Source organism: Diadema antillarum, unplaced genomic scaffold (assembly GCF_040938485.1).
Source record: "Diadema antillarum isolate AM-2024a unplaced genomic scaffold, OU_Dant_1.0 seq00000338_RagTag, whole genome shotgun sequence".
Lineage (NCBI taxonomy): Eukaryota > Metazoa > Echinodermata > Echinoidea > Diadematoida > Diadematidae > Diadema > Diadema antillarum.
In genome coordinates, this window is record NW_027271351.1 from 1,259,472 (window position 1) to 1,272,103 (window position 12,632).

Sequence of the window (12,632 nt, forward strand, 5' to 3'; positions counted from 1 at the left end):
GCGCTCAGCCGGATAAGATGAGTTCGTTTGAGATGATGTTTTTAATTTCGTGGAATCAAGACATGAACTAATGGAACTTACAGCAAGCAAAAATATTCACATGCTTTAATTTGTGCGCTGGTTTCTGGTTGCGCAAAGTGCGCAAAAATTTCAACACCACGAGAATTTCTGCTTTTACAGTAAAAAGAGCTAAGTATGCGCGTCTTGCATACAGCTACATGAATCTAAAAACAACACGCAGATGAATCGGGGGGTGTTGAACTGCGTTTAATGGTAGACAAGCCAAGAAAGGCGCACTCACACACACAAAAAAGATAAAATTGAGATCTCTGTACAAAGAAACTGCATTATTTACCACTTTTTCTGACATGAAACCTACAAAACTAGAGAAAGCGCCCTCTTTGTTCATCTGTCTCATAAACAGACAAAATTAGAAGCAAGTTTACATGCAAGTACATCAGACTCTATCACAATTTTATGTAATAAATACCATATAAAGTTGTAACACCTTTGCCCTGATTCACAAAATTCCTGTGCATTTCATGCTGGGGATATCCCAAATCCATTATTGGTACAAAATTTGAACAGCCTTAGATTATAGAATAGTAGTTTCAATGAAAAAAAAAAGTTAAAAAATTATGCAAAGTTTATCACCAAATGTAATGTTATTAGATAGGCTAAAATAACAAGTTACAAGCATAATCGCACAGCTTTAACATACCGTTAAATCCATGGGGAAGTTTGAATCAAAGAGAAGGAATGAATAGTGCTAGAAATTAAATTCTCAGCAAGATGGTACAGTATGTGGGACTATCATTCACTACTTGACTAGTTTCATAATTACTCAAGCCTATTTTTTAAAAAAAGACAAAAACAAAAACAAAAGACATGTCCCCAATAAATCTTAGAGTAACGTTGCAGTACAGACATTCCGTGATTCATATCACATTGTTGTTTTCCATGAGGTAATATCATACACAATTCAGTTTGCAACTGCTAGCTAGGATCCAGAAATTTACTTTTGGTGAAAAAAAACAAAAAAACAAAAAACCCAACCACATCAATTTTCTATGATCATCTTGAAGACAAGATGTGAGTCAGTTTATGTAACAGCATGTGGTAGTGGGTCTCAAAACTAAATTTGCCTACAAGAATTAAGACCACTGAAAACTACAGCTGTCTTGAAAAATGAGAACTTGCGATGAATGAACCACACGCACATTCTAAGCTGGATGATAGTCGGTTTTTTTTTTTTTTTTTTTTTTTTTTTTTAATGACCTGAGAAGGTATACAGTGTGTATCAAAAAAGAAAAGAAAAAAGTAATCTAACTTTAGAGGGCTTCTGTTTTCAACTATGGAGAGCGCTATGTTGTATGTGAGGGAGGGGGAACTCTTCCTCTTTTCAGCGATACCTAGTTATGTTGACAAATGTCATGCATGACTGAGCGCATTAACTTTAAAGATAACAATGGCAAGTTGCATTTTTCCAAAGTTTCAGCATTATCATGAAGAAACATTAAGTGTCTCACTGAAATGGATGAGATCTGTCAATGAAAGTGGTCAAATAAACAGGTCAGCCTGCACGACTACAGGTTTAATGTTTAGGGTTTCCTCTTACCTTTTATGGTCCAGAACTTTCAACATGGCCACCTGTTATGATAACCTGGTCATTCCCAAAAAGGCCCTCCCACACAATCCATTTTTCTTTATTACACAATACCTAAAAAGAATCCAATTGGTTGATTGCCCATCACGTGATGCATTAAGCTTAAGTTCCATCAGCCATGCAATTTTGTTTGAGCAAAAATGGACATTGCATGGCTGACGTCGCCAATACCCATTGACTCCCGTCTTAAACTCACGATTGACTTGAAGTTTTTTGTTCCATCACACGGCTCTGACGTAACTGTACACAAACAGTTGCCGTGTGCACTCAACAATGACAATTGCGCTTACGAGCGTGTATTTTGTCACTCAGTTTTGTAAGCAACTTCAACCAATCAGTTTCGCATACTATGTACGTACGTGTACACGGCTGATTGTGTCTGTGCTACTCAGTTTCCTTTTCAAGGAAAATGGCGTCATTTCTGTGTTAAATTCAAGGATCTGTGTGGACCACATCTGCTGACATTCGAGGTGTTGTCTCAAACAAATAGTGTTTGGTCTTTACTCATGTAATGGAACAAGATTTCGCACTCGGTGAAAGATGAGGCGTATATTATTCAACGAGGTGAAGCCGAGTTGAGTAGAACACCTCCATCTTTCACCTCGTGTGAAAGATGTAAGAAAAATGGATTCCATCAAAATCTTGTACCATCGCACTCGTGACCATTCACCATTTATATACCGTTCATATTCGAGAAATGGTATGCAGAATCGGGAAGACTTGGTAGCTTTGAAACACTCTCAGCCTTCTAAGAGTAGATTTTGTCAATCCCGTTATTACTGATGGCTGCTCTGTGGTGATAAATGTCTATAGTGTCTTAACTTTGTAGGTATGCAGGGGTTAAGATCACAGAATGAACTGTTTTCACTTACTCACAGTAACGTAAAGATTTAACGTCAATGCAGCATTAGACTTTTGGGTACCATACCGGTACGTCTTCGTTCAGCATGAAATCCACCATGTTCAACTACATGTATATGTGAATGCGAAATAATTTGCCAAGGGCATATGTTTCATAATGTGATTTACTATTATTGCAAAATGGAAACAACTTCAGTTCACCATGGCAACAGTTGGGTAGTGACCGATTGGCTAGAGGCAATTCAGTAGCTGCTATGGCAACTGCATGCATCACATCTTGTAATACTTGCAAACTTCTTACATAAAACAGGCCCAATGGCAGCTCTCACGGTTAAGAGTGGATCGGAGGTAAACATTTGTGTTGCTGATTGTGGATGAGCAAGATGTGATGCCAGCAGTGAAAAAGAGTACACATATTTATATCCCTCAGGCAGAGAGAAAAATAACATCTTGAATCTTGAAATATGATGCCTTTGTCTGTTTGTGTCTTTGCATTCCCAGAAATCGTCAGGAGAATCTGTAAATAAATTGGCTTGTCTTGAAAGATTCATTTGATACATTCCTCACCATTTTCAGCACTTGCCAAAAATACCAGGTGATTTCTAATGGAGTGACATGCATTTCTTTCACCATTTTTTTTTTTAGAGGGGTGGGGTAGAGTGGTGTTCTTTTTCTTGTACTCACTATATCTCTACTTTTTCATCACAAAAGTTCCTTATAACAATTGTGTAACTACAATCACTGCATGCTATTAATTTCATTCAGCTGCTTTTATTATTCAGCGTATAAACTATTACAGCTCCTCAATAAAATGTTATCACTTTCAGAAATACCCATTCAAAAAAAAAATGATAATAAAGGAAGAACAAATCATGAAACAAAGCAAGATTATTTTGCTGGAAGCACTTTCGGGAAGCTGCTTAATCAAACCTAAGCAATAAGTGGTATTTTAATCAAAACTGCTATCATACATGTCCAGTGCACCCCCCCCCCCTTCCAAATTGATGTTTTCTTTGTATGTTTCTTTTCTGTGAATGTGAACATTTCTTAGCAGAAAGGGTTTCAATTATTTTTTTCCAGCAAGACAGTCCAGATTCCAGATGGCAAGTTTTTCAACAATATAATGCTGTGATGGGTGTGTTGTATCAAATTTGTGATTTCTTACAAGGTATGAACATAGTTCAAACTTCACTCTACTGTTTAAATCTTGAATGTCCACAGAGGTACTGAAACCCCTTCTCAAAGTACAGTACTATTAGTGGTGTTTAGTTTTGAGGGTTTGAAATTAAAGAAGTGATTAAATTTAAAATTAAAATTAGTTTGACATATGCAGCACGATTCTTCATTTTTTCATTTAATTTTTATTTTCATTTTTAGACAATGTATACTACAAACCACAAAATAATAGTACATACCACCAGTTTCTTGGATATTGTGTAGAAAAGGAATCTGACGACTGAAGTAGTTGCAGATGAGTGTTAGATGCTTTGAAAAGTGAATATCTGTCACCAGTAGTAGATTTACCACCCTCAATTTTTTTCCTTACCCACTCATAGTAGCATTGTATTAGATTCAACCACTTTGGAAATGGTTTACTTTAATATTACCAGCATGGAGGTATTCGTTCATAGATATCGTGAGAGTGACAACACTATATTCAAAATGTTAGTGTGCTCGAGTTTTTCTTCATCCATTCAAATATGATTGTGTAGTGCTGGGAGCAATGCTCTAGAACTGAATTCGCACATTGTGTCTCTTGGCCAAGAACTTGGGAGAATCAAACGCGACCACAACGAACAGATATGAAAACAGGCAATGCAGCTGAAACCCACACTATTACGCAAGGGTTGATGATGCAATTCCTCAAAAGATGAACAGCCCTCCCTTACCGGACACACAAATGAGAAACAATTTGGAGAGTTGTATGAAGCCCATGGGGGCAGTATTTGCCTTTAAATTCTTGATTGATAGCCATTTTTTTTTTTTTTTTTTCACTTCACAAATGATTCTTCACTTTACACAGGACTCAAATAATGACACTAAGAGGAAAAAGAAATACACACTCTGCAGTCAAAGGTTTTAGCACAGGTGGAATTCAGAACACCCCCAACAAAAAAGTACATAGAGACAAAATAGACTGCTTTTTACACGTTATCCACATTCAATTCATATATATTTACGCATAGATTATAATAGAAAAGGGGAACAAAGAAGACGGAGAATATATTTACACGTCTATACATATCTGGGGAACAGCATAGTACAAAAGGTTACAACCTTCAATAAAATGTTTAAGAATGAGTAAAACCACTGGGCCTTGTTTATACGCACATCAATTTTTACTTTCCACTCCCACAATAGATTGAAAAGAGTACACAGGGTAAAATCAGCCTACAAGATTTTGCTGAAATGCGAAGAAAGCTGTTATAGCAAATTATATCTGAACGGATTATGCATAGTGTTTTGTTCCTGGCTGAAAGTTTTTTTTTTTGTGTCTTACATCTTTACAAAGCATTAAACCTGATTAAAATCTGCTATCAAAACATAACGAGGTCTTTGATATCATCACAAAACATCGTACTAAGGAATCATCTGCACAAACGCTTCAATCAGCCTTTCAACGTGATACTTGCCAATATCTTTAACCCACTGAACTCTACAATATATGTGAAGTTCACGAGACTCCTTTTGATGGTACGCCATACCTTGCATTTCTGTTTTCCAACTTCACCTTGCTCGTGTTAAAACCATGAGATGGCAAGATCTGGAGATCAACAAACAAATGAGCTGTGACTGTGATTGGCTAAGCCCTTTCCCGTAACCATGGCACCAGGGACCTTCAGCACAACTGTACGTGCATGGCAACCACAATGTGGCAAAATCTTGAACAATATTTTACTTTTTCCACTTTCAGCATTACATTCCTGGACTACCCTGGGCACACAAAAATTTTTCTCTCTCAGACTCTCAGAACAAGGAGTTTGAGTGAGTTTTAAGCATGATTTCATTTACAAAATATAAAATAGAACAGCAAAGCCCAAAGTGATCATTGTTCCATAGTCTGTGGCAGTAAAAGCTAGGGGAATAATAGTAAGACACGCAATAGAAATCATAACAGGCTCTTTACAAAGGAAGGGGACAGAATATCCCCCACACATCTAGGATAATATTTACAAGCATTATGTACACCTAACCTGGGGTAGACTGGCATTTTATATGTCTGAGATAAGACAGGAGAACTGTCGTCCCCTCGACAGATACAGCAGCATGGAAGGAACAATTAACGTATCATAGTATAAAAAACTCCCTGGAAAACTTACTGGCTACCTAACTACACATGACTCTAAACACACATCAAAGATGGACCTGGGACTGGGAGTGGGCGGGAAAGCATGAATGTACATTGAAATTGATATTACAATTCCCATCCACTCCAATTTAACATTTGATTTCCAGAGATGATAAATCATTCCCAAAAGGCTTATGAAAGATTACGTTTGTTAATCTTTAGATGATGAAAGAGTTAAAAGAAAGAACAAAATTTTTAAAAACAGTTCTGTACCTGTGTCAACTTGGATTCCTAATGATTTTCCTACACATTTGGCACTACTACAATAACATTCATCAATGGATATTTGTAATCTCCAACATAGCACATTTTCTAAATCATCATAATCATACTTTCAGTTTATTACCAAACAACCACAAATTACTTTATCACTTTAAGAGAAACTGCAAAAGTTTGGTGTAATGGTCTGTCATCGTATCAATATCTTTGTATACTTGATCGTGCGGAAATGCAACAGGAAACAAAACTTATTACCCTTACTACTGATCATGCAATAATGTAATGATATCTTCTTGGAATGACTGTCAGGGCACATTAAAAGAAAAAATAAAATACATTACTATGGACCTAACACATGAGAACATGGATTCAATCTAACCTAACAGAAGCAGCAACCATTAAAATGTAATAAATGTTTGTGAAACTGAGCAAGCAAGTACGGTTTGTGGAAAAACCACAATAAACATCTCTAACTCTGTTATTTCCTAATGACATCACCAACATGCGTTCACGACAAAGGTTTTATGAAAGTTACGCAAGTTTTCCCCCACACAAGCATGAAAGGTACTAGTCCCACATATCTGAACCCATGTTTGTTTGTAAACGTTTGATAGTACACATAGTCTTTGGCAAGTCTGTGAACTTATCTCATTCTATTGAGCCATGAAGTGTAGAGTATACGAGATTGTGCATGATCAAAAAGTTGTAACCTATTTTTGCCATTTCTTGAAAAGGATTTGAGGATTTGATAAAAAGAAAAATGTATCTTTGGCGTTCATCGTTACAAAGCAAGCATTGAAAGGCATTTTTTTTTTCTGTGCTGTGCACAGAGAAGTTTCTTGAGGTTTGACACCAATGTTGCAAATATGCATTCACTCATATCTGCAAGAGCTCTGCTTTATCAATGGAGGATGTTAGAGGAGTTATGGAAGGCAGGGGTAAGGTGTATCCATAGACCTGCAAATAATTTAGATAAAGTAACTCTGATATCACACTAATAATATCTTTTTAATAACTTTTTTAAAATGTGTAAAAGATGAAGAATCAGCAGGGTTTTTCATACTCCAAGTAAAAATGAATCATTAGACTTAGGAGCAGAATAAAATGGCATTTTGAAAATGGCATTTTGAAAAAAAAAAATATCGTTCTAAACACAGTGAAATACAGCATAATTTCTTCAATGGCAACACTTATGTAAAATCTTGCGAAACATTTCTAAACGACCATCACACTTCACCACGTATAAATGATATTTTTTCTTCTTTCTTTCTCTTTTTTTTTTTTTTTTGGTTAAAATCCTAAAATTGTGCAGAATAAAATACCATTTACATTCAAGGGGTAAAAAAAAATCAAAATCACTTTAAATGCAGATTACCAAAAACATCTACGGCAGAAAGATGTGGAATGCAGTGAATTGATTCCGCTACTGGCGATAAATAGTGTTCCCAAATGAAATTTAAACATTATCATGATAAAATCAAACAGATATGTAACAATCTTATGTAATACTCCTGTGATACAATAGTTTAGACTACATTGGAACAGTATATTTCTCTAATAGAGTTCTTCCTACGAGAAATTAAAAAACAAAAGAAACAAACACTCCTAAACAAACGAGAAAGTTTGCCATACGATATATCACCACAGATAAAGGGCGGTATGAACGATCATTACAAGTAGGTAGAACCCAAAACAAAAATGTAAGTTGTGTCATTTTCAGAGACTGGTGATGAAATAACCCTGGAAATGGAATTTTTAGAAGAGCATGTTAGAACAAAAACCACAAATCTGTGAGAGCCTAGTAAATAAATAAAAAAAAAAACCTTACTCTTGGCAGCCATTTGATTCTCTTCAGTAGGGAAGGGAAAACTAGGGGTAGATTTATGTACAAGATATTTACACATGTCAAAATTCTCCGGTAATTTACAATGCCTGTACAAGATTTTCTGCAATGCACTCACTGTACGCATAAGTTTGTACATGATAGTTAAAAATTGTTGCCTTTCATTCATAGAAATATCTCTGAATTTTTTTTTTCTCTTCTCTTTCTAGCTCACAAAAATACACTTTTTATACAAGTCTGTAACTCTTTATCTGCTCTGTTTTTTTTTTTCCTTGACGGGGGAAGGGACACGGGGAGAAGAACCGGAATCCATCCGATGATTAGTCTGGAGGTAACAGTTCATGGAGACGGAACTTTTCTTTCACGTGGGGCCGCACATCCTCTTTCTGCACGCAATAAGAAAGACCAAAGGGAAAACATTGGTTTTCACTTTCATACATTTTACTCCCGCATCAATGGAAAACACTTTGCCCATGTCTTTTTTTTAGTCAAAGTGAAACAATCCACAAAATCTCATATAGTTCTCTTCGAAATTTCTCAACATGCAGAGAGCATCTCTTTGTCAATTCTGAAAATTAGAAACGAGAACATAAAACAGAACTTCCCCAGGGCATTCCCCACTTAACCTCAAACATGTAGTAGACTCATACCAGTCTGCTTCAGTACATACATACTTCTAGTTTCACTTGTGCTGACGTGAATCTTGTTTAAAATGTGTGAAAGGGTGGTTACATCATGAGTCAAATGCGCGAGTCGAGAATGAAGCATAACGCAAACTGTAGATACCATTACCCCACTCAGAGTATGAAATGGGATGTTAACAGCACTTTTATCATTATAACCACTAAATTTGATTGCAAGTCATAGGCATTAATGTGTTCAGGGAGAACTTTTAGCCTGAATGACAGATTAAAGGGATGGTATAACTTTGGTTGAGATGGGGGATTCAAATATTAACTTTTTACGAGATGATTAGAAACCACTTATGAAATATTTAAGAGCATAAAATTCGAAGAGGAATTCAAAGTGTATTTGATGAAAATCGGTTTTGAAATGGCTGAGATATAAAAAACAAAGTAAAACAAAGTGGTCCGAATAAAAGGTGTGTCCCACTTTGATTCTTCTCCAAATCTCCAAACAAAGAGGTCCTAATAAAAGGTGGGAAAACCTCACAAAATATTCAGCTTATACAGCATTTGTTGCAGTAAAGGGAAACACTCTTCGGCCTGAGCAAATTTTCTCGCCGAAGACTGCCTCGGATTGACTGCAACCAATTTGGGTCAACATTCTGAAGTTAACATTTGGGAAACTTGGGGGACACATTTGTACTGTTGCTTACCATGGTGACGAGGCTCTCCAAGAACGGGACGAGTTTGATGAGCTCTGAGTCATTGTCGTCCGCAAACCAACTCTCGATCGGAATGCCATTCTCCAGCTGAGGATCAGTCAAAAAAGAAATTAAAGATCAATCTTACTAGTACTGAATCTACAAAACACAATTTCTTTTTTTCATGGAAAATTTGTCTGCTGTACCCAAGAAACCCCCTAGCGCCAAGACAATGCATAAAAGAAAGAAATAGAAGCAGAAAAAATTTTAAACAAAACATATACAAGTATAAATGAAGTGCTTGAGAACGTATTCAAATCTTATTTTGTGACAGTACCAACATACTTCACTCAAAGTGTAAAGTTTGGAGGTATGCCAGGGTGCTTTATAGCTTGTTACATCCTCTCCTCTGCAATCATGTTCATGTTTTACATTGACGAGTTTCACGACTAGGGGCTTTATAAGAATCGTGCAGTCTTCAAAGCTGTCTTCTGACGAGGAAGTATTGAATTGGTAAGCGTTGCTGTTGAAATGGCAACACATATCTTGGGCGTGACATGGTCATGCAAGACTTCAGCAAATTGTGAGCTTCATCCGGGGGTCCAGGGCAATTACCCCGGACCCTTCCCCTTGCCCTAATCCTAACCCTGACCCAAAGTCCTAATCCTAAATCTAACCCTAATCTTTACTCTAACCTTACAACTAACCAGTATTCAGTTTTTTTGTTTTGTTTTGTTTTGTTTTGTTTTGTTTTGTTTTGTTTTGTTTTGTTTTGTTTTGTTTTGTTTTGTTTTGTTTTGTTTTGTTTTGTTTTGTTTTGTTTTGTTTTGTTTTGTTTTGTTTTGTTTTGTTTTGTTTTGTTTTGTTTTGTTTTGGGGGGGGGGGGTAATTGTCCTGATACATCATCCGGGTAACTAAAGATGGGAATGTATTCATGAAATTCATCAAGATCATGACTGCTGCCTCTGTGCAAATCTGCTATCATACTTTGTGCATGATCAGACCTTAAATATATTTACACAGAACATACAATGTTTAATACTCATTAAAATGCCCTTTGGACATTGTGCTCTATGAAGGGTAGAAACTGTACTGCACAGGCTGAGGGAGAATCAGACTTTTTTTTTCTCCACATAATAAGATAAATCAGGGAAAAAAGCATTTCCTGGAACAGCTCCACAATGACATCCAGTCAACCTTACCTAAGTTGACCTCACACTAGTCAGAAATTTGGTAAAGTCTAAAGAAAATTATATCTGGATGGATGAAAACATGCGTTAATCCTATCATGGAAATCAAAGTCACTCTGAATCACAGGTATTGTATTTTTTATCCCTTTTGGATTTGACTTAGGTGAGGTTGACTGTCAATGAAAAAAAAAAAAAAAGAAACAGAAAAAGAAAAAGATGATGTGTCTCTCATAAGGGTGCTATAATCTTTCTCACACATTCAATTCTCCCCATAGCACATAAAGTAAACATTTCGTCCTTGGCAGTCAGGTCTGTAAACTGGGCGTACGCTATTTGCACATGAATGAGGTGATTTCTGCACCTATGTGCAACACATGGAAGTCACGCGGGGTCACGCTTTTGGTCTTTACTTGTACACTTCCAGTACTGTAATGTGGAGTTACAGGGCAGCAGGCATGCGCAGAGCATCTATGCAGGAATCACATCTAACTTTTTCCTTTTTATCATTTTTTTTTTTTTTTTTTTTTTTTCCCCTCACTGGGATATTTATTATTCTCTTTCATCTATACACATATTACAACATATTTCAAATAACATCATGCTTTTTTTTTCGAATTCAATACAATATACATCAAGAAAAAAGGTGTCTAAAAAGACACCATTTTTTCTGAAACACTTGCAACTTATGATTATTTCTTGCGATAAATTTCTCTCTATCATAATATTCCCTTATACTATATTTACATAAATCAAAACGAGGTATTATTTTTCTTATTTTACAAACATAAATTTCATATCTCACAAGCATGGTAATACAATTCAATGCCGAATTGTTAATACCCCCAAAACCAAATAATTTATTTTCCGTCGTAAATGTTATTTCTAACCCCGTGTTAATATTAATCCATTCTCTTACTTCAACCCACAATCTTTCAACATATTGACACTCACTAAAAAAATGTATTAAAGTCTCAACATTCACATTACAGAATGAACATTCACTTCTTTCAACCAATCCAATTCTATTCAACATCTTATTTGTATATAAAATTCTATGAACTATTTTAAACTGAAACCATCGTAAACTAACATCTTCCGTGCTCTTAAACGGGGCCAACGAAAAAGATTGCCATTTCTTTTCTTCAAGTTGTATCAATTGTCGCCATCTTAAAAATCCTTTACATTGATATACATTATTTCTATTCTTTAACAAAACAGCATAAATATGTGAACATCCTTTAGAATGTTTTATAACCAACTGTAAAATATCAGGTATAATTGGTTGACAAAACTTTTCCATATTATTCATACTTCTATCACAACCTGCTTTTTTAACCGCATGACATATTCCAAAATAATCTAAAAAATTAACGTCAACATCATATTTCCTCTTAAAGGCAGTAAATGATAATACATTTCCTTCTTCATCTAACAAATCATTAACAAAACGAATTCCTTTTTGATACCACTTTCGTTTAAAAACCGACGCATTTCCTATAGTAATCTTATTATTTTTCCACAAAGGTTGACACTGAAAATTATTACAATAAACCGAAAGTAATTCGCCGTAAGCTGTGAATACTTCTTTCCAAAAGGGATTACACGTATGTGAGGCTTGTTCAAAGAAAAAATCATTTCCGAGACTCATGTCTAACTGATGGGTACGGGGTAAAAATATACTCAATAATTTTTCTGACCATTTATCCGTTGTAAATAACAATCGCCTAATCCATGATATTTTCAGTGCTGTAACCTGTGTGTAAATATTTATCATTTTCACTCCACCTTGTGCGTATGTCTGAGACATTTGAATTCTGTTTATTTTATCCGGCTTCCTTTCCCATATAAAACTATAAAACATATCATTTATCTCATTCAAAAAATTACCTTTAGGACTTGGCAAAGACAAAAACAAATAATTCAATTTTGATAACAACAATGACTTAATAACTACAATTCTACCAAGCACTGTTAAAGAGCGTTTACGCCAAGAGTTCATTTGTTTCCTAATCACTTCCATTTTGTCATAATAATTATACTGAACAGTTCTCTCTAAATCAACAAAAAAATGTATACCCAGATACTTAAAACCTCCTTCATACACCCAATGAAAATTCCTTTCAGACAACATTCTATCTTCTTTATTCTTACATTTCCCTATCCATATTACTTTTGTT

General features: G+C 35.5%; 1 protein-coding gene across 2 annotated transcripts in view; it reads right to left on the minus strand.

The window, feature by feature from the left end:
- Positions 1-7,106: 7,106 nt before the first annotated feature.
- Positions 7,107-12,632, minus strand: part of LOC139730796 (CTD small phosphatase-like protein 2-B) — a 72,133-nt gene continuing 66,607 nt past the window's right edge. The window contains exons 12-13 of one of the 2 annotated variants that reach the window (XM_071641665.1): positions 9,278-9,373; positions 7,107-8,324 (exon numbers count right to left, since the gene is read on the minus strand). In XM_071641665.1, coding sequence (XP_071497766.1) covers positions 8,259-8,324; positions 9,278-9,373 — 162 coding nt within the window. In that variant the 3' untranslated portion in view covers positions 7,107-8,258. The remainder of the gene's footprint in view (positions 8,325-9,277; positions 9,374-12,632) is intronic. The other variant, XM_071641664.1, reaches the window with a different exon arrangement.